The sequence below is a fragment of the Cynara cardunculus genome (assembly GCF_001531365.2).
Source record: "Cynara cardunculus var. scolymus isolate 2C chromosome LG 7, CcrdV1, whole genome shotgun sequence".
Taxonomy (NCBI): domain Eukaryota; kingdom Viridiplantae; phylum Streptophyta; class Magnoliopsida; order Asterales; family Asteraceae; genus Cynara; species Cynara cardunculus.
In genome coordinates this window covers 6,878,170-6,905,255 of record NC_037534.1, presented here as the reverse complement: position 1 = coordinate 6,905,255, position 27,086 = coordinate 6,878,170, and the positions used below count along the sequence as shown (strand labels likewise).

At 34.2% G+C, this 27,086-nt stretch overlaps 3 protein-coding genes and 1 non-coding gene across 5 annotated transcripts; 1 reads left to right on the top strand and 3 right to left on the bottom strand.

Moving 5' to 3' along the window:
* The first annotated feature begins 4,823 nt into the window (after positions 1-4,823).
* Positions 4,824-6,186, top strand: LOC112515437 (peroxidase 72-like). The gene is made up of 4 exons (XM_025122259.1): positions 4,824-5,051; positions 5,125-5,322; positions 5,423-5,588; positions 5,685-6,186. Exons 1-4 carry the CDS (start codon positions 4,824-4,826, stop codon positions 6,083-6,085), a joined length of 993 nt encoding a protein of 330 aa, XP_024978027.1. The 3' UTR covers positions 6,086-6,186.
* Positions 6,187-8,876: 2,690 nt separating this feature from the next.
* On the bottom strand, positions 8,877-8,948 carry TRNAH-GUG. The gene has a single exon. It is a non-coding gene; the product is annotated as a tRNA-His (tRNA).
* A 1,369-nt stretch (positions 8,949-10,317) lies between these two features.
* Positions 10,318-15,563, bottom strand: LOC112515380 (thioredoxin domain-containing protein PLP3A). The gene is made up of 9 exons (XM_025122169.1): positions 15,497-15,563; positions 15,209-15,333; positions 13,812-13,886; positions 13,675-13,722; positions 13,430-13,572; positions 11,723-11,795; positions 11,547-11,608; positions 11,189-11,286; positions 10,318-10,578 (listed from the first exon to the last, which is right to left on the bottom strand). Exons 2-9 carry the CDS (start codon positions 15,296-15,298, stop codon positions 10,472-10,474), a joined length of 696 nt encoding a protein of 231 aa, XP_024977937.1. The 5' UTR covers positions 15,299-15,333; positions 15,497-15,563; the 3' UTR covers positions 10,318-10,471.
* A 2,707-nt stretch (positions 15,564-18,270) lies between these two features.
* LOC112515272 (UPF0261 protein mll9388) lies at positions 18,271-24,392 on the bottom strand. Of its 2 annotated transcripts, none has more exons than XM_025121980.1 (9): positions 24,073-24,392; positions 22,708-23,364; positions 21,872-22,078; positions 21,076-21,291; positions 20,761-20,980; positions 19,982-20,229; positions 19,365-19,543; positions 19,004-19,257; positions 18,271-18,597 (listed from the first exon to the last, which is right to left on the bottom strand). In XM_025121980.1, the coding sequence occupies exons 1-9, from the start codon at positions 24,202-24,204 to the stop codon at positions 18,446-18,448; spliced, it is 2,265 nt and encodes a 754-aa protein (XP_024977748.1). In that variant the 5' UTR covers positions 24,205-24,392; the 3' UTR covers positions 18,271-18,445. The 2 variants fall into 2 exon arrangements, with proteins under 2 accessions (XP_024977748.1, XP_024977749.1); XM_025121981.1 differs by having other exon boundaries at positions 19,982-20,079.
* Between the last annotated feature and the right edge of the window lie 2,694 nt (positions 24,393-27,086).

Genomic DNA, 27,086 nt, shown 5'->3' with positions numbered 1-27,086 from the left:
AATGGGCTATACCCAGTAACAAATACAATGATAAAATACAAGGCCTTGGGCCTAAGTCTAACTATAAACTCACGGTCACTGAAGTTGGTCTAACAATGCCCACCTATTGATTGAGTTTTAGAAGGGAATTGATCGAGTATACCACATTAGTGATGACATTCAATTAAGATTGATGAAAGAGTGAAGATCTATTTTTATTCTTTTCACCATGAATCAGTGGAACCCAACCCTAGTCATGCATATGTGTATGTATATTAATAATATATTATAGTAATTATATATATATATATATATATATATATATATCATTTTAGTTTTAAGTTAAAATAAGTGAAACTAATATAAAGACGAAAATATCACTGAGTTGATGAACGTATCGAATGAAGTTAGTCTGAGGAACCAACCACTATAACAAAATTAAGTCTTTAGGATGCCACCAATTTCAAAGCGTCATAATAGACTGCTTTATAAGACTAAATTTATAGGAACAAAACATAAATGATTCTATCTAAAAACATTGTAATAAGTTTACTTGACACTTTTAGGCGTATTAACAAGTTTTTTAGGACACTTTTAATACAAAACGTCCATTAGCTATTTTATAGGACATTTTTAAAAAAAGTGTCTTATAACCTCATCTTTTTATAGGATACTTGTTTTTATTAGACAATTTTCAAATAATGTTCTATAAAATAGTTAATGCGACGCTTCATATTAAAAATGTTCTAAAAAACTTGTTAAAACGCTTTAAAAGCATCCTATAATTTATTACAACGCCTTTAAATATGACTCCTTATTTATTAGTCCTATAAATTGAGTCATATAAAACAGTCTATTAGGACGCTTTGAAATTGATGACGTCCTATAAAACCGATTTTGTTGTAGTGAAAAACGAAACAAAATGCCAACTATAGTGAGCAGAAATATAATTAGTTCAAAAAAAGAACAAACGTTGCTAGTGGATGACAACCATAAGGACCAAAAGTGTAATTTACTCTTCAATTTAAAAAGTTTTCTGCAGAAAGTTCTCAAAGATCCGGTATACCATCGTCATGCAAGCTCAATCATCATCAAAGCAGCGACAGACTTATGTATAAGGTGCTCCCGCTCGATCGAATTGCCACAATAGGATAAAAAGGGAGATTGGTCGAAATAGTCATTCGTCTCATATGAATTGGTCTTCTAGTCATTACTCTTCATGATTTACCCAAATATCATTATGTCAACAAGTCTCATTTCCGCTACTTGCGGATCCAGCTAAAAGACAAAAACAAATTATCAGATTTGACTCAGGCTCACAATTGCAACGACCATGTCCGTAATTGCGACGACCAGGTCTACAATTTGATTTTTTTTTTTTTTTTGTCTTTTAGCTAGGTCCGCAAGTGATGGATGTAATACTTGTGGAGATAGTACGTAAATCAGGGAGATGAATGATTAGGAGACCAATTTATGTAAGTAGAATAATCATTTTGACAAATTTTACAGAAAAAATAGAGGTTACAAAAAAATACATGCTTTTAAGTTGATGTGTGCTTCTTAAATTAATAAAAGTAGTTGAAGTCTACTGGTAAGTTCAAACCTTTTTGGCTTTTTATTTAATTTCTTTTTGTGACAACATAAATCTTATTTATCATTTTTAATGAAGGCGAAAAATCATGTGAGAAATAGAGTTAAAATAAGAAGCGTAAGAAAAATCTGGACCATTGATAAACTTTAATCTCAAATCCATCAATGAATTGCATTTGATACGGGGATTGATCTGGTGCATCTCATTTTTAATGTGCATCCAATGATAGAAATCTCTTCTTACACATCTCATCTCAACTTTTTTAACCCTTTAATGAAAGTGTGGTTTTACAATTAATATTTATTTATTTTATGTTGGGGAAAAGTCCAAAAAGATCAATATAGTGATTAAGTCTTTGAAACAAATAAATCACTGAACTTATTGAAATCGAACAAATAAATCCTTAAACTTACTAAAACTATAGAAACTTAATGAGCTCTTGTATTTTGAACAATTAAGTCTCTAGACATTTATTTGAACGCATAAATTCTTACATTTATAAAATGAAAAAAAATATGTCATTTTCTATCTATATATCAGTAGATCACTAACAAGATACAATAAACAAATAAAAGTAAATGATTATATACAATTTTATATCCTTATTTATTTTTCAGATTCAAATGATAACCATAAGAGCAGCTAATAAGTATTTATTTTTCAGATTCAAAATAACAATCACAAAACAAACTCATGTGATTGTCATTCGAGTTTGAAAATAAGTAATATTTTAATAAACATAGTGTATTTTTTTTATTGGTTTGTTATATTTTTTTTTTTTTGATATATGGAAAAAGAAATTGTATATTCTTTAGTTTAAGCGTGTAAGGATTTATTCGTTAAAAAAATGTTCAAGGACTTGGGGGCCGTTTACCCAAATGCTTACCCGGTAAGCACTTACCTTTAGGAGTCAACACAATAAGTTATTTTACTGGGTAAGATTATAGTACATTAAAATGGTAGAGTATGCAACAATTTACCCGGTAAGCACTTCACCCTCACTTACTGATAAGACTCTCCATCTTTATCATTGTTCTTACTGGGTAAAATTTTTGACCCTTGTCATGTTTATCAGATAAAGAAAATTACTTGGTAAGCACTTACCAGATAAACATTTAGTAAACAGCCCCTTAGTCTCTGAAAATGTGAAAGTTTGTTGGGTCTTTTCCAGTTTTAGTAAGTTCAAGATTTATTTGTTCGATTTCAGTAAGTTTAAGAATTTATTTGTTAAAAAGGTTTAAGGGCTTAATTACTCAATTGTAAAAATATGTTGCGTATTTTAGACTCACTTGTTTGTATTAATTATATCAGTTATTTTGTACAAGTATTTTGAAAAATTTCTAGGTCCATTTCTATATCAAGCCCTTTTTTCCATCGTCAAAAACAAAACACGCAATGGGTTGTAGCAAATCAACAGAAGAATAAAGTGGGAAAAACACGATGCCACAAGATTAAGAGACTGTTTACTCACATCTTAATGAGCTTAATGATATGAACAACTTTTTCACACAACCATATAGGAGTGTTTCTTTACAGCTTAAACGTTAAGCCAAAATGGCTACATGAGATAAGGTAGAATCCCCTCACTTGCCCCTATTAAGCCACCTCAAAAGAACTGATACCAGAAACGTCCACAAATAATTTAACCCTCTCTCTTTGCCTCTTTTAAATTCATTGATCTCCAGCCTCTCAGATAAACAAATTTATCCAGACAAATAATTTAACCTTTATTATACATATTTGTTAATAATTTATCATTAAAAAAATCACATTTTAACAACAAATACATAAAATAATTTTTGTGCGATAGAAAAAAGAGGTAGGGATCAATAATCACATGGTGGTTACATATAATACACAAAGATAAGGTCAAATGAAAACAGATAATCTATGTTTTCTTTTTCAATCAAAAATTTTAAATTATATATATATATATATATATATATCCCATGTTTATTAATTTACAAACTTATAAAACATTTATATGTATTGTTTTACATATGATGTTATACGTGTGAAAATACAATGTTTATACAGTATTGTTTCACTTATGAAACATCTAAGATTGTTTTATATATAGAAAAAACAGTTCTAGACTATCATATATGAAATGACATTATATAAAAATTGTATTCTTATAAGTATTGTTTATAAATTTATATAAATTAAACCACAAGGGTGGTGTCTTATTAGCTTGAGCTTGGCTCCAAAGGTCAAAATACCAGGAGGTCCCAGGTTCAAATCCAATGAGGAATAAAAATCATCTTGTGGCCACGAAGGATCAAATGCGGTGACTCTCGGCTATCTACAAAGCAGGTGATCAACCTCGGATTAGTCGACTCACATAACAGGTTGGATATTCAGGTTAATAAAAAAAATTATATAACTTATTAGGTTTATAAAAAGATGAATCCATACCGTGTAATTGGTGATGATTGATGAAGCACTTGTGTAATAGTTGACCTAATCTCACAACACTACAAAGGGGTTCAGCCACTCCATGTTAAGGCTTAAAGAGGTGAAAAGACAAAACACACCCTACAAATTTTGATGGCCACTGTCTATGAAAATTTTAATGTGAATTACAAGGGTGGTGTCTTATTGGTTTAAGCTTAACTTTAAGGTCAAAAGTATCAGTAGGTCCTAAGTTCAAATCCAAGTAGGAATAAAAATCCCCTTGTGGCCATGAAAGTTCAAATATGGTGACTCTGGAGTATATGTAAAGCAGGTGGTCGTCCTAGTATTAGTCGGCTCGCATAGCGGGTTGGATATCCAGGTTAATATTTTTTTTAATGTGTTGATTGAACCTTTTATTAAATTTATATTTACTTATATTATCGGATTATTTTTATTTTCAATGCTTAGGTTTGATGGAATTGGGGTTCAAACAGTAATATCTTAGTTACAGTGAGAAGAATAAAAAGAAATCTCCACTTTTGGATCAATTCTAATTGAATGTCAACACTAACGAGGTGCACCAGATGCACCGAATCAAGTCTCTTCTAAAGCGCAATTCATGGATGAACATGAGATTAAAAGTGATCAATGGTTCAGATCTTTTCTTACGCTTCTCATTATAACTTTCCTTCTTACACCATCATTCTTTATCTAACAATTGGAGGCGATTGTCAAACTTGTAAATATGCATCTAATCCCCCACAATTGTCTATAAATAATATAGGGATTATTTACTCTCACAAGTCAACCACACAAGCCTTCACTATAAGTCGTGGGTTTGAACCATATCACAAAAATGGCTCAAACAGCAACCATGACCATGGTCACGGTGGTACTCATGGCTCTAACTCCCATCTGCTTCTCTAAGATCACCAATGGAGGTTACCTGTACCCACAATTCTATGATCAATCTTGCCCACAAGCCAACGACATCGTTCACTCCATCGTTGCACGAGCAGTTGCCAACGAGCCGCGCATGGCTGCTTCCTTGCTCAGACTCCATTTTCACGATTGCTTCGTTAAGGTCCGTGAATCGTGTAAGAAAATGATCATTCTATGATTGTTGATTAATGTTATTGATGATCATACATATACAGGGGTGTGATGCATCGATCTTGTTAGACAATGGTGGCAGTCGTAGCGTAATTAGTGAGAAGGGATCGGTTCCCAACAGTAACTCGGTCCGTGGATTTGAAGTCATCGATCAGATCAAAGCTGCACTGGAGACGGCCTGTCCCCAGACCGTCTCCTGTGCAGATATCTTGGCTCTAGCAGCCAGAGACTCCACAGTTCTGGTACGTATCAGACATCAATAAAAAATGGGTCTTTTTTTTATTAACCCGGATATCCAACCCACTATTAATTAAACCTTTATGATATTGTATGTATATACAGAGTGGTGGACCGAGTTGGGAAGTCCCGGTGGGAAGAAGGGACTCATTGGGTGCAAGCTTGCGTGGCTCGAACCACAATATCCCAGCTCCAAACAACACTTTCCAGACCATCCTCACCAAATTTAAACTCATGGGTCTTGACATTATCGATCTCGTAGCACTTTCTGGTGATGTAATCTAACACTACGACAAAATTAGTTTTATATTACCAAAAACCGACCCTTAAAGGCCTGATCTTGATTCTTGCATTGGGTTGATTTCAGGAAGCCACACCATTGGAAACGCTCGATGCACCAGCTTCCGACAACGACTATACAGCCAAAAGGGCTACGAGCAGACCGACCAGTTGTTTGCTGCTCGACTGCGAGCCAACTGCCCACAATCCGGTGGTGATCAGAACCTGTTTTTTCTGGACAGTGGAAGCCCGATGAAATTCGACAATGGATACTACAAGAACTTGATGGATTCAAAGGGGGTTTTGAGTTCCGATCAAATTTTGTTTGCGGAAAACAAAGAAACGATGGAGGTCGTGAAGGAGTATGCCGCAAATGAGGAGATGTTCTTCCAACAGTTTGCGAAGTCGATGGTTAAAATGGGGAATATTAGTCCTTTGACGGGCTACAGAGGACAGATTCGAAAGGATTGTAGAAATGTTATCGGTTAAAGTTAACTGTTATCTGATAAATTATTATAATTACATTAAAACAAATAATAAAAGTATGTGTATATCGTGTTTTAAGAATTACTAAAAATTGTGTTATAAATGTATTCCAAATGTTCTGCTCTATTTTTTGGGTAGAGACAACGTATAGTATATACAACCCTAGAGGGTTGGGTTCATGTGAGACCAAAGGTTTTTCGTGAGTTCCATAAGACTAATTTATATTCATTGATCAACTTTATAAGCTAATGATCTAATGGTCTAAAGTTGCACGGTGTCAATTTTGTGATTATTGAGAAGTCTCGTGGCAATTTTGTGATTATGAATGTTCAGATTGTAGATCTAATGCAAGGGCTGAAAATTGGCCTTACGGGTCTTACGAAAAACCTTTAGTCTCACATGACCCCAAGTCTAACCCTAGAACCCACCTTTGGTGGGATATGTACTCCACGAGAACAATTCTTCTATTAACAGGGACTTAAAATAGAGGTCAGATCTGCATACATTCATCACCATACTCCACCTCTACCTCTGTGGAATATGCTAGGATCGTTAATTTCTTTCATTTTACTCAATAATATGGTCCAACGGAAGCCGATTCGTATCGAACAACACCAAGGATTTTATGGGCATCAACTTAGGGAAGATTACTTGTCGAACAAGTCATAAAAGGAGTCGTCCAATAAGACAAATCAATGTCTTTAGAATAGAACTACACCCGTTTTGCTTTTAGGGGTAGAGGTAGAGGTAGAGGTAGAGGTAGAGGTAGAGGTAGATATGCGTTTTTTAAACAAACGTCCACATTTAGTACATGTATAGGAGAAACTTTTGTCGTGTATCCTCTATCCTGTTTGTATGTATATTTATATTAAAAGTTCAAGGTATAATCTTGACGTTTCGGCATCAACCTAGAAGTAGGGTTGTAAACGAACCGAACGTTCATCGAACCGTTCGGCGGGAAGTTCGTTTATTTAATAAATGAACGAACATGAACAAATTTTTTTGTTCGTTTAGTTAAACGAATGAACATGAATAGAGTCTCGTTCGTTCATTTATGTTCGTGAACGTTCATTCATTTACGTTCGTTTATATATTAAATTTAATATATAATCTTTTATTTATTTAGTTTGAATTCAAATAATATTTATTTAAGTTTTAACTTTTCAGAATTTATTTAGATTTAAATTTTATCATCATTTTGTTTTATTCGATATTTTTTTACCTTTTCATATCCCCCCTAAAACCCTAGCTTCCAGATGAAACCTTTGAGAAATCGTGAAGGGCTGAAGAAGGTTGTAAACGTGAACCTTAAATCGCTTCATTTCTTCGCTCGTGTTCTCCCCAATAGGTATGGTTTCTTTTGTTTTGTTCTTTATTGGGTTCAATCTGCTCGTTTTCGACATCCCCCATTAACTGGTTGCATGGTTTCCGTTAGCAAGGTCATAAAAAGTATTTATGTTTTCTACACATTCGGTCTTCTGGTTTCTGTTTTATAAATCGCTTTATTTTTTTGGTGGATATTGCTTTTGGTTTCATTTTGATAGGGAGGACTTGATGAGTAGTGGTGTTTGTTTGTTTAAAGCTTGTTCGTTTAGACCTATTTGATATGCTTGTTCGTTTAGACATGTTCATTTTAGTCCGTTTGATTATGTTCGTTCGTTTAACATGTTAATGAACGAATATAAACGAACACGAGCACATCTGATTTCTAAACGAACAAACATGAACACACAAATTTTCTTTCGTTTACCGTTCGTGTTCGTTCGTTTGCGTACATTTGGAAGTGGGTTCAAGATTGGAAAATTCATGGTAAGAAACGTAAGAAGAGATCTCCATCTTTAGATCAATCCTAATTCAATGTCAACACTGATGAGGTACGCCATGATGCACCAGACCAATTTCATTCTAAAGCGCAATTTATGGGTGTACATGAGATTAAAAGTGATCAAGGATGAAAATCCGTTTTTACGCTTCTCATCTTAACTTCACTTCTCACACGATCTTTCGTCGTGTACCGATCCTTTTGTTTTGCACCACCAATACTGTTGCAGATAGTTAGGGACTGACCAAGTACCACTTTGAGATTAAATATAGATGAAATCGTGGAAGCGGACCTTTTATTTTCTTTTAAAAAAACGCCCTTAATTTATGAGGACGTAAGAATATCATGACACATACAATAATATGGATCAAGTTAAAAGATATAATGCTCGTTTTTATAATGTATCTCGCTAACAATTTTATTATATTTCATTTTTTTAAAATAGGCATATTTTTATTTTATTTTAAAAATTGTATTTTTAATCACGTCAATGGGAGTATCTTTATTAAGGGGTCGTCACTTATTTGATAAGTGCTTACTGGATAAATTTCTTCATCGGATGAACATGAAAAGAGTCAAGAATCTTACCGGGTAAGAGCGATGAGAAGGATGGAGAGTCTTCCCGGTAAGTGAGGATGACGACTTTTACCAAGGTAAGCACTTACCCAGTAAATTGTTGCATTCGATATGTTTTGATATACCAAAATCTTACGCATCAAAATAAATCATAGTGTTAACTCCTATAAATAAGTGCTTACCGAGTAAACAATTGGGTAAACGGCCCCTAAGATATATTCTCAAGTTTTCATTTATTAAGTTGTTTGAACCTCCACATATGGTAAAAAGCATCATCATTTAAAATGTTCAGGGATCAATTTGGTGAATATGGAACTATGAGGTGCTAAAATGGCAACCGCGAATAGTTTAGGGACTGTTGTTATTCTTAGTAAAATACATAAATAAATAAAAAGATGTGGCTGCTGGGATTCGAGCCCAGGTCTCCACGGCCACAACGTGGAATTCTTACCACTAAACTACAGCCACTTTGATGTTTGGTTTTGTGCTTAAATAAATAAGACCTTATTCACTGATTATGTATATTCTCAAAATCCTTAATTGAGTTCGAATATCTCAACAGATTTTTAGGACATAATTCTTTTTTTATTTTTACATATTTTTTAATACTTTCTTAAAAATAAATAAATTGTTTTTTTAATAGATTTTTCAAAACTTTTAAGAACTTCTTTATCGTAAGATTTTAACATATCTCCAACAAAAAGAAACATTAATGTTAAATATTACTATAAAGGTATTCGTGTAATGTAATGAGGTATATCTCGATTTTAGTGTTTTGTTTTATTCCGTTTCTGTAGATGTTTTAATATGGTTTTTATGTGGTTTTGAGAAAATGATAATGTTTTTGTTTTTGAATAAAATATAAACTTGAAGATATTCTAAAATTTCAAAAATAAATATTTCAATATTAGTATCAAATTAACTATTTAAAAGTTCTTGTTTTTGTGTAATTTCTTTGATTCAATTTTTTTATTATAATTTAATTTTGATTGAGTAACGAAATAATTTATTTTTGATTTAATAATATAATTTTTTATAATGATAATGATTAAGTATTTTGTTAGAACTCAATGATTATCCTAATTATATTTTAGATTTTTTATATTTAAAATAAAATGTTTATCTTGTATTTGACTATGTTTATCTGTAGTTAGTTACAAAAATTCAAACATGAAGCTTTAATAAGTTGTACTTACGTACAATTTATTTGTAATCTTGAATTTTAAGTAATATGCATCAATAAACAATACTTCATGCATAAAAAATGATTTTTAAAATTTTTTGTCAAATGCTTTGTAACATAATATAGATAAAGAGAGACAATATTTTATTACATATATAATATATAATTAATAATAAAATTGATGCCTTAGGGGCCGTTTACCCAAATACTTACCCAGTAAGCGCTTACTGATAGTAGTCAATACTATGATCTATTTTACCATATAAGATTGTAGTATATTAAAACGGTATCGTATGCAACAATTTACCCGATAAACGCTTAGCCAGGTAAGAGTCTTCCTCATCATTTACCGGGTAAGACTCTCTATCTCTATTATCGCTCTCATCGGGTAAGATTTTCAGCCCTTACCATGTGCATCAGCCATCAAGTGAGAAAAGTTACTCGATCCACACTTATCAGGTAAGTATTTAGTAAACGGTCCCTTAATCTTCAAAATAAAAAATCGATTGGAATTATGATGTAATTTTTTTTTTTAGATTTTGAGTTTTTCTTCTCCATTTTTGAGAATCTACATCTCTGACAGGTTTTTTCAAAACACGAAAGGTTTTTGTTCTAACAGATTTTTCAATGTTGATTTTGGATATCGAAATTTAAAGTTAACATTCATACAAAAAAGATACAGACCGATGCGTATATGATCCATCGATGCTACTCTTACGACTGCAACTCAAAATCTTGGCAAATTATACAATACAATAACGTTGATCATCGAACTCGGGATGCAGATGTTATTTTCCCTTCAACCTTTTTATTCCGAGTCGGAATCATGATTAGCGGAAGATCTCACCGTCCTACGTCTACTTTCATCATATTCACCTTCTTCGTCATCGTCTTTTTTAGTTTCTTCAATAATACCTACACAACGAATATGATTAAAAGAGCACCATGAGCAACACGATTCCAGAACGAATCAAAACCAGAGTTCTAAAAAGTATTAAGCAAAGCTAGACGGGCAAGTAACTTCTAACACTTAAATCACTAAGTAAACGCATAACGAGTTCGATTTTAACATAATTATTTTCAAAGCATTTGGTAAAAACAGTTAAAACAACTTATTAAACATTAGATACTGCCTATTAATGCATAACTCTTAAAATTCAAGTTTACAACTGATTACATTATGCGTATAATTGTTTAAAGATCCACGCTTGAACTTCATAAAAGCAACTGATATACATGTTCAGATACAGGTTAAGCGTTAGCGCCTTATTAACACGAGAAATACTCCATAAACAGCCTATTTGTTTTCTACTTTATTTGCTTAATCAACTAGAATTATTTGTTCAGCCATCAAAAGATGCTTGTTTTTTTGCTTAATCATTAAGAAATAGTAGAATTAGATAGACCACCATATATATATATATATGTTGTTTATTTTAGCTATCTTCGTATTCCGGACAGTTTTGAACAGAGAAAAGAAGCCTCTAAGCAGCCCTAAACAGGGACTTTTAGAAGGAAATATTACCTTTCTTTATCAATAAAGCTTCTAGCTTCCTCGTGCTAAAATCGTCTTTTCCTCCCAGATCTTGAAACCCAACCAGCCTATCTCCTGCAATTCCTTTTCTGAGAAAAAGAATGAATCTTCAGCCACATAATTGTACTCCGTCCCAAAATAAGTGTCCATTTTCAAAAGTAAGTGTCTAGTTTCCAATTCTACACTTAATTATGAGATGGAAAAATTCATTACTACCTCTATTATTAAGGGTAAAATTGTCATTTAGTAAATTAAAAAGCATATTACAAATTTCTAAAACTAATTGCATCAATAAGCATATACAACAGCAATCAATACACCTGTACAAGGGAATTGTGATCTATCTGACCTGAACAATACAACACATGGCAGTGTCTTGATTCCTAGTTTGGTGACGAAGAAAGGGGCATTCTGCATGATCGTACCACAAGTCAAACAATACATATTATATGTATGTAAGTATATATATACGAAAAAGAACTTAATACTAATGATGAAATGCAGTTTGAGTACAAAAATGCAGACCTCCGCATCTAGTCTAACAAACTTGGCATCTAGATGACTCGTTGCAAGAGACTTCAAATGCTTGTCCATAATCCTGTAAGATATAACATCATTATTGAGCATGAAACCATAAAAGTTGGGATGGTATTACTGTATCCATCCAGTTTTCATGAGACCCGTGAAACCACTATGAAGGTTTGGTGTGTTTTGTCAATGACGGTTTGTTGTATTTTTAATATTTTCACATGAAGGTTCAGTCTTTTCATGTTAAAGTTTGGTCGCGTGAAGATTCGGTGTTCTGCTGTGAAGATTCGGTGTTATTTGATGTGAAGATTCGGCCAGATCAACTCATCCAAGGGGTCTAAGATGGTCTCGCAGGTCTCACAAGAATTGGTGGTCTTCCAAGTACATATACATACGTGTGTGTGTGTGTGTATGATTGTGCTGTTGTAGTCTTAAAGGCGTACCTTTAACACTTTGTAAAAACCAGATTAGGAATTAATATGGTTAATCAAGCAGGGGCTGGAAACTTGAGAGCTTTACTCTCACATTAAAAATAATTATTTTTTTCTGCATTTTACTCTTCATTGTTTTTTCATATTTATTTCTAAATTCTTTACTTGCAACCAAATGTAATTAGCCTCATTTCCTTGGCAGATGATCTCAGGCTACCCTTCTACTAGATTAACTAGGATTTGATTGCCTGCATAAAAGACATGCATGAACCTTCGTCGTGGTAATCCAGGAACTGGGAAATTTTCTCTATAATCCATTTTTTACTGAACAAGTGTTGGTTTTGGTTCGGCAGAGATTGGCGTGAAAGCGCAAAGAAGGGGGACTTCAAGCATCAACGGAAGGTTGTATAGTATTTGCAATATTTTTCCAGACAACAGCATCAAGATTCATAATCTATCAGTATATGTATAATCCTAAAATCCTCTTTAAAACTTTCACATTCTTTTGATGGTGATCGTTTTGTCAAAATTCACATTTCCCTGAATGAACCAAAATATATAGATTATACTAAGAGGTCTACCAAGACAAACTATAATTCAGTTAGAAAGGAAAAACCAGTTAATAATGACATGTGGATGCCAGGATGCAATTTTATGTTGATTCATACATTAAACATATAGAATAAGCATCATTTAAGTTTAATTCGTATCCTATTTTCACTTCTACATGGTGTGCCCAATGCCCATATTAATTTAAACTATCAAAGGAACAAATTCATTATATTATCTCACCTGTTTTCTTTCTTGCAGGCAAAGTGCCTGCCTTTTAACTTTTATCTTTTTAACTTTAATTCATAATTTTATAGTTAGTTTTTATCTCCCTGGTTTTAAAAAAGAAAACCAAAATTGCCTCTCGTGTATCCACGTATACTTGGGTTTAACAATTGCAGAATACAACCAAAGCCACACTCCACCACACCCCAAAGGCACCCAAAACAACAATTCAACAACAGGTAGAAACCCTGCTTCCGATAAATTCATTTTCACTAATAGCATAATAGTCATAACTAGAGGTAGTACTAGTGACCCATAGGACGTCAGGTCAAGTCACCTAAGGGCCACTGAGGATTTCCTAGTTGTATCTTCAGGGCCCCATGAAATATGTCGAGTGGCTCGCAAGTTGGCATGGACACCCATGGTTACCAAAAAAAAATAGTGATTTAAATAGCGAGGGACTCGAAGAGAGAGTATGAAACCGAAGAAAAACACTTACTTGCAGCGATAGAACTCCCGATGGTAGAAGTGGCAAATCACCTTTTCACTACCAGTGACTTCACCCAAAAAGTCCCCTTCGGTTATCTCCCTGTACTCCCCATGTCCTTTCTTCGTCAATGATTGTCGCTTTTCAGCTTCTCTCTTTTGGGATGAAGGATCAAAGCATAAAGACATGAAATGTCAAAAAGAGTTCCCCAATTTCATGTACTACATATGTTTGCATTAAAATAGTCAAATTACAACCTTAAGTGCCGCAATCCTATCTGCATGTAACTTTTCCAGCTCAGGGTCCTGATATACAGTTTGATGCAAGCAGAATAAAATGAAGATTTTAATAAATAAACATATTATGTAGTATGAGAAATGCAGTTCCAACTTACATCCATCAACTCATCAAGATCAACCTCCTCATTAACAGAAGATGATGTTTGTGCCTTTTCTTGAGCCAACACTTCCTATAAGAATTCAATTTACAAATAGTTTTAGTGGCATTTCACAATGCAATTTTTAGATCATTCACCCATCATCTGTTGTGACATTATGAAAAGCAAAAAGACATTCTCTATTTGACACTACTTAATTGAATATAGACCCATTCTCTAGTTAATGTTAAACAAGTACGCTATCAATTAAGCATTGATCCTACATCTCCTTATTGATGAAACTACATCATCATCATTTTCACCCAATATGATGTGTACATCAGAAATGAACTAAATAGCCATATTCTTTTTGGTTGCTCTTAAACAATCAGAAGATTCTCTGCTATTTAGATGTGCATCTGTAAGGTACAATAAGTACAGCAATGATTTCTAGATGCAACCAAAATGGGTACCATAGCCACTGCTAGAATTCTGAAACACATAACGCAGGATCAGCTTGCACATCACAACCCTGTTGATTGCAATTATTCCATAGATATAATACACACTGTCAGTACATTTGAGGTATCTAATATATCTAGTTAACATAAAGTTCCTAACATATTTTGGACATGCAAATATATGTTTCTTGAACTAGCAGCTTCCACCATGCTTTTTCTCTTTTGTGCACTACTTCTGGTTTAGTCATCATACTTGCATGTACATATAAAATTTCAAAGGATCAAAAGTAATGCTCAGGTACGCTTGCTACACATGATTCAGTATCCATGAAAGCTATCTTGGCTTCCTTAAACAATCCCAAGAAAGCTTAATTTACATCTGATGAGTTGATGAAACAATCTATGTTGTAAACGTCTTAGTGATTAATTATAAGCCATGATTATCCAGCTTCAATCTTTGCACTTCCATTTGTAAATGTGAATGAGTAAAGCATTCACTATTTCTAAAATTCAATACATATCTTGTCATATCAAGCACCCCCCCCCCCTCTGAAAACAATGCACAATTGATTTTCTTATGTATCAAATTAGTTAATTATTAACTTCAAAATAATAATTTATTGGTTAAATATAAAATTAATAACCACACTAAACCATTAGAAAATTACTACAATATGAAATATGAGGGGAAAAAACTAATAAATATGGTCATCAATTCTGAATTTAAAAGCTCAATGTTGAGTTTCAAGACTAAAATAGGACTCTCTTTACACACTAAAGGAGTACATACTTAATTGAATCACAATCTCCCTTTTAGTTCTTCATGGTTAAATTTACAAACCCTAATCCAAAAATGTTAAATGTCTAAAATAAAGGTGAAATTAACAGCACAAGAGAATTGAATCTTCATAAGTTACGTTCATTGCATACACACTTGAGAGTATAGATACATACCTTCTGATAATTACGAGCAGCTGCAGCCATTACATTTCCAAATGCTAGATTTTGCATAGTCGATTTAACTGCATCCGGATCCATCGCCATCGCCACTAATTAATTGTCTTCTCTCTGTAGAAAACCTAAATTACAATTTCATTATTGCTCGAAAAGTAAAATCTCCAAAACGTGATGAATTGGAACACAAATCAAAGATCACACGGGTACCATGATCTGAATAACATTAAATTTATGATACGAATATGGATTTAAATCGGATAAAGCCATGGAATCTTTGAAACTTACCACGTATCTCAGATTTGAAGAGAACTTTTGCCGAACCCCAGTCGAAAATCGAATGTCGTTCAAAATTGTAAACTTTGGTGGTTCGTCCAAAATTTATGTTGGCGTAATTTTCAACATGAGTCCCTGTACTATTAGAATTTGGAATAAATTACCCAACCCAATGAAAACTCTTCAACATATAGATTAAAGATGGAAATTTAACCCCTCCCACCCCCTATTTTCTAATGGATATGCCGAGTTTGTTTGGTTTGGTTTATAAAAATTAACTCGGAGGGGTCCTTATTCATCGCCTTTACAGTAAACGAGGCAGGAACGAGAGCTGATTTCTATATTTAAAGTGGGTTCAAGGCGGGATCGTCCTTTTGAGTTAAATATGAGTTTAAATAAGGCTGTTAGCGAGTCTAAGGGGCTGTTCGGTTCGTTTTCTGTTAAGACATGTATGGATATAACTGTCTGTATGAATATAGTTGTCTGTATTTTTAACAGATAAGTTATCGTTCGGTTGTTGTACTGAATAAACAGTCTGAATATCAGAAATGACCATTTTACCCCCGGTCTTTATTAGTCATCTTTTTGTTCATCTTAACTCTCGGTTTACCTTTAAATCTTTGAATTAAATCACTAATAACAACAACATCAAACCCATTCGGAGAAATCGTGCTTTTTGTTTCTCTTCTTCCCCATTGATTTTAGAATTTAAAAGAGCAGAAACACGAAACTCATGAATGAAATTAGTAGTCAAAATACAAATCTATGAACCCTAATTTAAAAAAACACCACAAATTATCGAGAACCACAAATCACCGAGAACCAAATAAAAAAAACCAATTTCATCAACCAGAAAAAAAAAAGTTCAGATTGGGACTATGGATGCTAACGAGCTGAGTTGAGTAGTAGGTTATTCGAGCTCAACTCGAGAAAATAATATCAAACTCGAAGTCAGCTAGAGTTCGAATAACCTTTTCAAACTAGCATTCAAGCTTGAACTTGAATATTTTTTTCAATGTTCAATTTCGAGCTTGATGCTCGTTTACTGTCTCGCTCTCGAAATCAATTAGCTCGTTTACTGGCTTGAGGACGATAATATTTTAATCGCATGATGTAGTGATTTACAAACACATAAAACATGTGCGCCTTGAGAAAGTGCATGTTCAAATGGCTCGGCTCAACTCGAAAAATTTAATCGAGTTTCTGTACGAGCCGAGTCAAACATTGGTATTACTGAGCTCGAGTCGTCAAGTTAAACGGTTTATTTTGTGTTTGAGCTCAAACAACTCACTAAAAAGCTCGAATTATTAACACCCCTACTCACACACTTTTCATCATTGATGCTCACTACGAACTGCTTAAACAATACATGTTAACAGTAAACTCGTATAAGAACACGTTACGCTTATAATCATATTAGCAACTTATTTATCATGTAGGTGCAGTCAAACTATAGAACATCAAATCTTTTCGTGTTTGAAGAAAAGATGTTTGTTGCTTTAATTAACACTTTCTGCCCTTTTTGTAATTTGACATGCACAAACTGAAGGTTGTCATAGAAACAGTCGCTCTACTTTTTAAGAAAACGATTAGATCTGCATACATCATACCCCATAAACTCACCTTCAAATGAGATGTAATAAGCTCATTTGATTTGGTTTAGTGCCTATTCGGTTTGTGTTGGTAAACGACCTTGAGTGATATTGCTTAATGTTACAGTTGGACATAACCCCCCAAACTCTAACATTCCAGGCCAACCATACCAGATATTGTCCGCTTTGTTCACAAACCTGGACTCACGGTTTTTTAAACACGTCGGGTAGAAAAGGTATCAAGTCCCTTATAAAACAACCTTTGTTCTCCTCCCAACTAATATGGGATCTTAGACATACAATGCCCAATTGAAACAATCATGGAAATCCACAAACACTAGCAGCAAGCAACATATATAACCCCTAAATAATCAACTTCTTCTTACTAAAAAAGGAATGGATTCAAGAACCCAATATTGTCTTTTTAATCATGAAAACATTAATCTAAAATATAAATTAAAAGGTTATCTAACGATGAATTTGAAACTATTAAATCTTTGATTCTTCTTACATCATATACACGTGATTTGTTTTAATCGTGGTTGTCAAAGTTAAATTGCGAAGATCACGTAGGGACGGACCCATTTTATTAGATAAAGTGGCATGGGCTACCGCTTCGTTCCTCCATCATAATGTAAAAAATTATAGGGTCATGAAATGTGACATTGCATCATTTTTTGTGTGCAACAATATATATTTTGTAGTTACAACAATGAAACAATTTTTCTTAGATAGAGTTGATTTGCATGACTTTTCTTCTACCTCAAGCACGTGTTCAAATCTTGTTTATGTCATTTTCTTAGTTTTTAGCTTTTAACTTCAAATTTATTATATTTCTGGGAAAAAAATTGCATCAGAAGACTCGAACACAAGACTTCATATATGAAAAACAGATAACTAAGCAATAGATCAATGATGATTTTATAAAAATTATCTACAACTTTGTTTCTTATAATCAAATGGTGTCACCACTTGAAAACACCTCTAAGACCACGGTTGCACACCCCTCTAGGCATGAGAATGGTCCCCGACTCATCGGGGAACCCGGTTCACCTGCCCCAGTTGGGGACGGGAGATTCCCCCCTAAATCGGAGATGGGTACCCGTTTATATATATTAATTGATAAATTATATATATATATATATTGTTTATTTCAACCAAATTGGCAAGAACTCATAATGACATGATTTATAAACCATCAAACTTGAGGCAAAATTTTATTAATAACATATTACAACCTAATGAACTACTACCAACCTTCTACACTTTAAACTGTAAGTACACATACAAACAGAACAGAGGATACACCACAAAAGTTTCTCTCTCATATTATGCACCAAATGCGTAAAGTTTGTATGGAAAACGCATTCTATTCTAAACATATTGATTTGTATTGTTCAACGGTTCCTTTTATCGCTTGTTCCACGGGTAATCTTTCCAAACTTGATGCCCCATAAAATCCATGAACTCCCTTGGTGTTCTTCAATATGAATTCGGCTTCCGTTGGACCAGATATAGGACCTGTGAACCACATTATTGACTAAAATCAGAAAAAATGAATGATCCCACCTGATTGGGTTTGGGGTGGGATCCTGAGAAGCATAGCAACTATTTCCGTGGATGTACGTAAACCTGGCATCTACCCCAAAGAGTAGAACAGTTGTTTCCATGAATTACATTGTTGAATGTGTTTCTAAAAACCAATGTTTTACCAACAAGGAGAAACTTTTGTGCTTACGATATCTTAAGGGACACATTGTATATGCTTAAGACCATAAGCAGTATTAGGATATGTAGAACCCCATTAAATCTTTCTCCAAAAGAGCCCTTATAGAGATAGGGGAGGTCCCTACATATATATACAGTTTTAATGGTCTATATCTAACTGATGTGAGAGTCCAACAAGCAATATCCTAAAAAGGGTTACCTCCATGGCATAGCACTATTGTATCAGGATTGATTTTACGAGCAGCATCTGCAATAGCTTGTACGCGATTTACGCTTTCTTCCAATGAGACGGCTGTCTTTGCGCCAATTGAACCAGAAGTCGTGAGTCCCATATGCGCTACAATAATATCCGCACCAGCTTTCGTCATTTCAATGGCCTCATCTTCATTGAAAGCATATGGTGTAGTTAACAACCCCATTTTATGAGCTTTGTTTATCATCTCAACCTCCAACCTGAAAACAAGAAAATGAAATGGCGGAATTTGCACAAGTTAAGCCACGTTGGTGGAAATACACAGAAGAAGAAAGAAAAAAAATGAAGTTTTGGTTGAAATACAAACCCATATCCCATTCCGGTTTCTTCAAGATTTTGCCTGAAATTACCATCAAAAAGGCCAACAGTGGGAAAGTTTTGGACACCACAGAATCCAATCGACTCCAACTGTTTCAGAAAGTGATCCATTCTGCGGAAAGGATCAGTCCCACATACACCAGCAAGAACAGCTACTTCTTTCACTACCTATAGATACCCATGTCAAAACTATGAAGAAAAGCAACTTCATAAGTGCTATTAATTGACCTTTTTATGAAAGATAAAAGTTCAAATGAGAACCCTAAATATTTTGAGAATATGGGAACGAACTATTTCATGATGAATAACCCTGAATAATCATATTATTCATCATGAATATCATGCATTTTTCATCAAGAGTAATTTTCTATCAATAATACCTATCATGACATCATGAATACAGCACGAACAGTTAGTTGGTTCCTAGGTTCTCAAAATATTTATGGGTCTTGTTTACCTGCCCTTTCAATTAAAAATGAAAGGTTAAGTGAACAAGTCCCTGACTACTCTTATACGGAAAACCATATAAGCAAATGAAGTAATTTAACAAGAAAAAGAAATAAGTGAATAGAAGGCACAAGATTCAAAACGGCAAGTTTATTTTACCGGCAATACTTCATTAGCCATGTCAACCACAATAGCATTTGCATCGGCAAATGGTAACAAGCCTGCTAACGAACCTCTTCCTGCCATCCGAAACCGCCCTGAATTGTAAACCACAATGAGATCTACACCACCGGCTTCTTCAAACTTTGCAGATATGCCTGTCCCTGCTCCCGCCCCTATTATTGGTTTTCCTTGACTTATTTGGTCTCTCAACATCTCTAGCACTGCCTGAGTTCTTTGCAATGTCTCTGGTGTATTGTATAACAGATAATCAATCAACAAGATCCGTGAGCTAATGTTTACAATGTGTTGCTTGAACTACATCATAACAAGATAACTATAACATCCCAATGTTCAAAGCAGCAGACCCAATAACTTCAAAACACAAGATCAAATCTTACAAGGATGTCAGGAATTTAAGTGGGGAAGTTTGCGACAACCCATTGCCGACAGCAACGTGCTGACCCTAGACCCAATAACTTTTACCATGGTTTTAAGTTGATTTAGAGGTTATTGGGTCTGCCTAGATGGCATTTTCTAGCAAAATTTCGGCATGAACTATTCGTAAAAGTGGGTGTGATATTCTCCGAAGTTGTGGACTACCAATAACTTTCACAATTTCACCGGGGTTTTAAGTTGATTTAGAGGTTGATGGATTAACCTCTTGCCTTGGGTTTTGAAGCGTTGCAATAACAATGACATGGAACTATTTATTTATTAGAATATATATTTCTATCAAGTATAGCGACCATAATGACAAATCAAAGAATATCGCTTACCTGGCTTTGCATCAGGGAAGTTGGTTAAGTTGTAAGAGATGGTTGTGTAACTCTCGGTGGGCATATTTGGATCATCCTTGTTCCTTTGAAGGCCTTGCTCGGGTTCAATAACCCTCTGTTGCTGACTAGAAACTTTAGGCTTCCTATGTATCTCTAAGAACGAATCAACCAAAGCTTTTGCAAACTCAGTGTCATTGATGTGATATTGGTACACCTTCACCTACATTGTTATCAAACATATATTTCAGGGGATTACATTAACAGGGCAGGTTCAAATGAGAACTGTAACATAGTTTGATTAACCACCAAACTAACCTTCCTATCTTCGGTAGTTTCAATAAGCCTCTTTAATTCCTCTATAAGAGCACCAGTAGCATTGGTATCATAGAAAGGCTTTCCAGGTGCATCCAGAGCAGAGATGCCTATTTCTGGTAGACAAACACGTACCTTTGATGATGACTTGTTTAATTTTCGAGCAATGAAGGCAGCAAATTTCTTGTTCTCCTCCACTGTGGTTCGCATCACTGAGACCTGTAGGTGATGAGTGTATTTTTGTTATAAGAAAAAATATTTGAAGATTTTGGGCATCTATCAGCCACGAGCTATCATAGCCTTTAAATTTGTACAACTAGCTAATTATTAGGTACAATTAGAACTAATAGGGTGCTTGATTTTTGCTTAATGAGCCTAATGGACTCAATGGTATAATCATTAAGTTATGCGGAAGTGTTTGAGTATGGGCTAATGTTTAAGCCATGAATTAATCTGGTCAGCCACCTTATCTTGGTTTAACCCATTCAACCAATTTATTTTCCAGAAACACCATTTGCCTTGAAACAGAAGGATGCTAAAAGATTTCATCCCAATGGTCTAGCAGGGAAATGTTGAGCAGCATTTCTTTGAGGAGTCTGCTAGAGAGATTAAATGACAATATTCACCAATCAATTTCATATTCGTAGGGAAATTACAAGGCATTGCAATAGCAGGCATCAAGCAAAGTGTAGTTGCTCTTGTTCGCTACAATAGAAGAGGAAATTTCATTGAATTCTAGAGTTAATATTTGAGCCGAATGAGTGCCAAAGAAGAGAAGAGGCGGAGAAGGTCTTATCACCTGTTCATTGTGCTCCCATATTTTCCGTTGCTGAAAATTTGTAGGTATGGTATCCTTGGCACCAAAGTTCACCATATCTAAGGCTCCCACACTGAGAACAAAAGGAATTTTCTTTTCTATTATTGCATCAAAACGGGATTCATCACAAGCCATAACACCTCCAACTACATGATCTGCAACCTCTGTTGTTGTGATGTCCAAAACACCCTTGCAAAAGTAATTAGATACAACATGAGGTGTGCTACTTGCATATAGAACATGAAAAATTAGCATCGGAGCATGTGACGACTCTTTATAACAGGATGGTTTGCCATTTGCTAATCTTGAACTACTCCCTCCACCCCAGAAAAAATATCCACAATGAAAAAGGCACATAGTTTTAGAAAAGGTGTAATTATTATACATTTTAATCGACAAAATGACAATTTTACCCTTGATGATAGAGAAAGTAATGAATTTCTCCATCTCATAATTAAGGATAGAATTGGAAAGTAGACACTTATCTTGGGACAAACTATAATAGAAATACAGACACTTATTTTGGGAAGGAGGAGTAACATTTTAAAGAACTTCGGCCGATAGGAGGTCTACAAATAGGTGAAACAAGCATTACCAGCTATCTTTTCTTTCAGTTTGCAATGAGACAACTTTAAGCTTACCAGCAAAGCATCATAAATACCATGTTCCAATTTATATGCATGATTATCAAATTTCTGGTCAAATATCATCATCATTATTGAGGATCACCATGAAGGTTCTTCAAAAATATAATGCAATTTCAGCACAGAATTACATTCAAGAATGCAAAAAGGGAAAAAAAAACATTCAAGAATTACCTGTATAAATCCTCCTCTAACCAATTCCTCCATAGCTCTGCCTCCTACCCCAGTTGCATGGAAAATCAGAGTCTCATAACCTTCCTTGTTCAATCTTTCTTTAACAGCATTTACGCATGGAGTTGTAACCCCGAACATGGTTAAACCAACTGTAAACTGGTCGTTACCAGAAGAAGATTCTTTCGAATCCACAAGCCTTCCAGAAACCATCCCAGCAAAAGCAGCGCCCGCATTAGACAAGATCACCCTACTCACATTGTTAATCCCACAAATGTCCACCACTGATGGAAACAAAATCAAATCTGATGTCCCAATATAAGGTTCGGTTTGACCACTTGCTACGGTTGATATGATGATCTTGGGTATTCCAAGTGGCAGTGACCTGAAAGCAGATGACAATACCGATGTTCCTCCACTGCCACCAAGCCCAACAAGGCCAGCAACAGACCCACGCTGGTGAGCTTTTTTAAGGTACACAGTGAGTGCCTTATTCATGACCGCCAGGGCTTCACCTCTAGCATCTGGAATTTGAGTTTCCAGTCGGTTTTCAGATTCAGAGTAGCAAGTGAAAAGTTCCTTTCTTGAGACAAACTTAAAATCCCCAAAGCTATTTATCTCCTTCAATCCAACCGACACATCGACAACTATAACTTGTACCTGTACATATTGATATACCCAAATAAAGATCACTAAAGAACCATTCCGAAGTTAGAGTCTTAGAGAGACATCTTAATGACTAATTATCTGATTCCATATTTAAACAGAATTGATTACTAATAGCACCTTGGTGTGTTTTCTTCTACCTGCTTCTGTTTCTATGGTTTGTTTGTTGTTGCTTACTTCTAACTCGTTTCCAAATTTTAGCACTGTCTTTCGATTTTCAAGTTCTTATCTTCCTTCTCTGCAAATGTTCTGCACAAACTTTATTATTTCTTTTCGTCCACTTTCAAGGAAACAGATACTTTAATCTTCAAGCAAAGGTATGGTCTGGGTCCACCCCACCACAGATGCTCCGACCCCTCTTCGAGTGGGACTTACCGGTTTCATGTGGTTTGGTTTTGGTTACTAATAGCATCTTCTTGTAATCTAGTGTTATTATATTGTTTTTGTCTAGATCAAAATCAGTATCCAACTTCTAATACAAAATTATACGACAAGCCCTAGTGGTTTCGGAGCAAAATCGAACTGGACTTCCAAAGTCAAAAGTGTACTATACTACAATCTTCAACCAAAGAAGCACATATGAGCTCAGTCTAAAGTAAATCTAAGAGCTTCATCACAATTCTGATGAAGCATTCAACTAATTCGATAAGGATGTACATTAATTGCTTGAAACAACCAAGGAACATACAATCGAAAATGTACCTTCGAGTAAGAAGTAGGCGAAAAGCTAGTGAGATTGGATCGGACGGACTGGGAGAGAAACAGAAGCTCTTCAAACTTCGTATCAGCCGTTCCAATGCAGAAAACTTGAAGAAAATCCTTATGATTTCCCATTGATTTCAAGACTAAAATCCAATACACCGAAGTTGTACGAATCGTAGGGATTGGAATCTTACTTCAGTTTGATGAGATTGAAGGTGGGATTTCAAGAACCACAGCAGCGATTGCATAGGAATTCGGTGAAAGCCGACTTTGTACCATAAATGTTACCGACCCAAGACCACATCACACGGGAGTAATTCGTTGAGCTTTTGACGCCAATATTTTGATTTATCAGCGACTAATATCGAATTTATATTAAAAAAAGAAATTCGTTTGTTCCTTTATTATCAAGAATAAAATTGTTTTTAATTAATTAAAATATATAATATTACATATTATTAAAGCTATTTTCCCCGGGGAATATTTAGATTCACTATTTGTTAACTTTTAATTCGACCATAAAATGAAATATGAATAATTCGTTCTCATCTCTTTGAAATAAGGGGTTCTTCCGATTTTGTCGGTGCTAGAGATGGAAACGGACCGAGTATTGAGCAAGTAAAACATCTCCCGTTCTTGATCTCATCTCCTGTTTATGCCCCCGCCCCCTTCCCGACCCCGTCCCCGACCCCGACCTGATTAATCCCTAACAGGTTTGGGGGGAAGGAATCCCCAATGGGTTCAAGTAACCCGTTGGATACCCGTTTAGTAAAAAATATATATTAAGGGGATGTTTGAGATTGTTTATAAAAACAATTTATTGACTTATTCCGATGTGACACCGGTAATAAGCACTTTTGAGTGTTTGGATAAACAAATTAAATCGGTGTCAAACCGGTAATAAGGAGTTTTTGAAGAAGTTAAACCATTTTGACTTATAATAAGTTGATAAGTGTTTTTGTAAAAAAGTATAAGTTGTTTCAAATAAGTAATCTCAAACACCCCTAAATATGTCATTTCTTAAAATCTCTCTTCTACATCATGTATTTTAAAGTTAAAATTATAATAAATAATCACTAATTTAATTATCAATATTGAAAATCAAAGAGATTTATCATTTTAAGAAGAATTACGGGATTCATCATTTGAGGGCAAAATGTATACATATGTATTTATTTATATACATATATTAAATAAATTAAAAAAATTTAATCGGGGTTGGATTAGGGGTGGGTAATGCTATCCCCAACCTTGCCCCGATCCCGCTTCATATATGAAAATAAATATCCATCCCCGTCCCATTACCCGCAAAAGCAGAGAATTCCCGTCTCGTTAGGGGCGGGTACCCATGGTAAAATTTTCATCTCTAGTTGATGCTTGAAACAATTTTGTCTTCTTCATATTACTATATCTCTAGAGTCAACAATTTTATATGAGGAACTACTGAACTCAATCACATGTTGTCGTTACTCTTCAGTTTTCTATTGAGGTCTATCCTATAGAGGTACTGAAATTGAATCCATGATCGATTTCAAGGTTTCGTCGTAAATCTAATTGGTTACTTCCAATTACGTTCAACAATAGTTCAAACCGCACTCAAAGGTTTGTATTTCCCATTTTTGTAGTAACTTCTTTCATCGTGGAAATTTCTTCTGGGACGGAGGAAGTATATGATTAAATTAAACAGTCATATATTATTCGTAGAAACTACAAATCATTTTTTATATAAAAGAATATTGCTTGAAAATACAGTATTCGGACTTTTTTCTCCACATGCAAAATAATCTTGAACGTTTCACATATGAGACACCACTGTATAAACATTGTATTCAATGGATTTATAAGTTTGTACAGTTTATTAAGTTTATAAATAATTATGAGTTTTAAACCAAATGTTGATTTTTTTTTTGTCAACCATATGTTAAAAAAAGTAAATTGATGAGATATGCTGATGTGTATGAGTATGAAACTGGTAGAGAGTTAATTTAGCAGTCTTTTATAACAAATAAATCTGAGATTTAGTTTTCGATTGGAAACCAATGATTCATAATACATTAAACATACAACTTATCACAACATATACAATAGTCCACAAGTTAGACATTTTAACCGATTGAAAATAATAATATCATTGAACCTTTTATATATGTGTATATATATATAGGGTTGGGTTCACGTGAGACCAAAGATTTTTTGTGAGACTCGTAAGACAAATTTATGTTCATTGATCAACTTTATAAGCTAATGATCTAATGGTCTAAAGTTGCACGCTGACAATTTTGTGATTATTGAGAAGTCTCGTGGCGATTTTGTGATTATGAATGTTCACATTGTAGATCTAATCCAATGGTTGAGAATTGGACTTAGGTCTCACCAAAAACCCTTGGTTTCACATGATCTCAAGTCTATATATATAATGATTTATCATAAACAAATGATTGAACGTTCACAATATGTGAAGGTTCAGTTCTTCTATGTGAACCTTCACACAAGCTATATTGTCTATATATTAGGGGTACCCAGAAACCCGGCCAATCCAACTCATCGTAACGTGAAATAACTCAACTTGAAGCAACTCGATGTTAAATCAAGTAGTTAAAATCTTCAAACCGTAAGTATTGAGTTAAAATTGGGTTATGATCATTTGAACCCAACCCAACCCATGGACCCGATATCTTTTTATTGGTTGAATTTAATATAATTGTTAAGTTCCTATTAATATGTATACTAGAAGGGTACTCGCGCAATACAGCGAGATTTATCTCGACTTTAGTGTTTCATTTTATTTTTTCAACGTCGAGGTTATAATATGATTTTATGTGGTACTGAAAAAAACAATTATGTTTTTATTTTTTGAATAAAATAAATTTAAAAATATCATAAAATTTTAAAAAAAATGTATCGACTTTAATGTCAAATTAAATATTTAAAAGTTCTTGTTTTTTATGTTATTTTTTTAATTCAATTTTTTATTATAATTAATTTAGATTCAATAATGAAGTCATTTATTTTTG

Bases quoted from the DNA above. Each gene is read 5' to 3' on its own strand.
- LOC112515380 (XM_025122169.1), bottom strand. From the start codon at position 15,298: ATGGCGATGGATCCGGATGCAGTTAAATCGACTATGCAAAATCTAGCA. The intron at 13,723-13,811 runs GTAAGTTGGAAC...ACTGTATATCAG, and splicing joins ATCTTGATGAGTTGATGGAT to GACCCTGAGCTGGAAAAGTT. The intron at 11,287-11,546 runs GTCAGATAGATC...TCTTTTTCTCAG, and splicing joins CCATGTGTTGTATTGTTCAG to AAAAGGAATTGCAGGAGATA.
- LOC112515272 (XM_025121980.1), bottom strand. From the start codon at position 24,204: ATGGGAAATCATAAGGATTTTCTTCAAGTTTTCTGCATTGGAACGGCT. The intron at 23,365-24,072 runs GTACATTTTCGA...CAATATGTACAG, and splicing joins CGCCTACTTCTTACTCGAAG to GTACAAGTTATAGTTGTCGA. The intron at 22,079-22,707 runs GTAATTCTTGAA...TACTTTTGCAAG, and splicing joins TTAGAGGAGGATTTATACAG to GGTGTTTTGGACATCACAAC.
- LOC112515437 (XM_025122259.1), top strand. From the start codon at position 4,824: ATGGCTCAAACAGCAACCATGACCATGGTCACGGTGGTACTCATGGCT. The intron at 5,052-5,124 runs GTCCGTGAATCG...ATACATATACAG, and splicing joins TTCACGATTGCTTCGTTAAG to GGGTGTGATGCATCGATCTT. The intron at 5,323-5,422 runs GTACGTATCAGA...ATGTATATACAG, and splicing joins CCAGAGACTCCACAGTTCTG to AGTGGTGGACCGAGTTGGGA.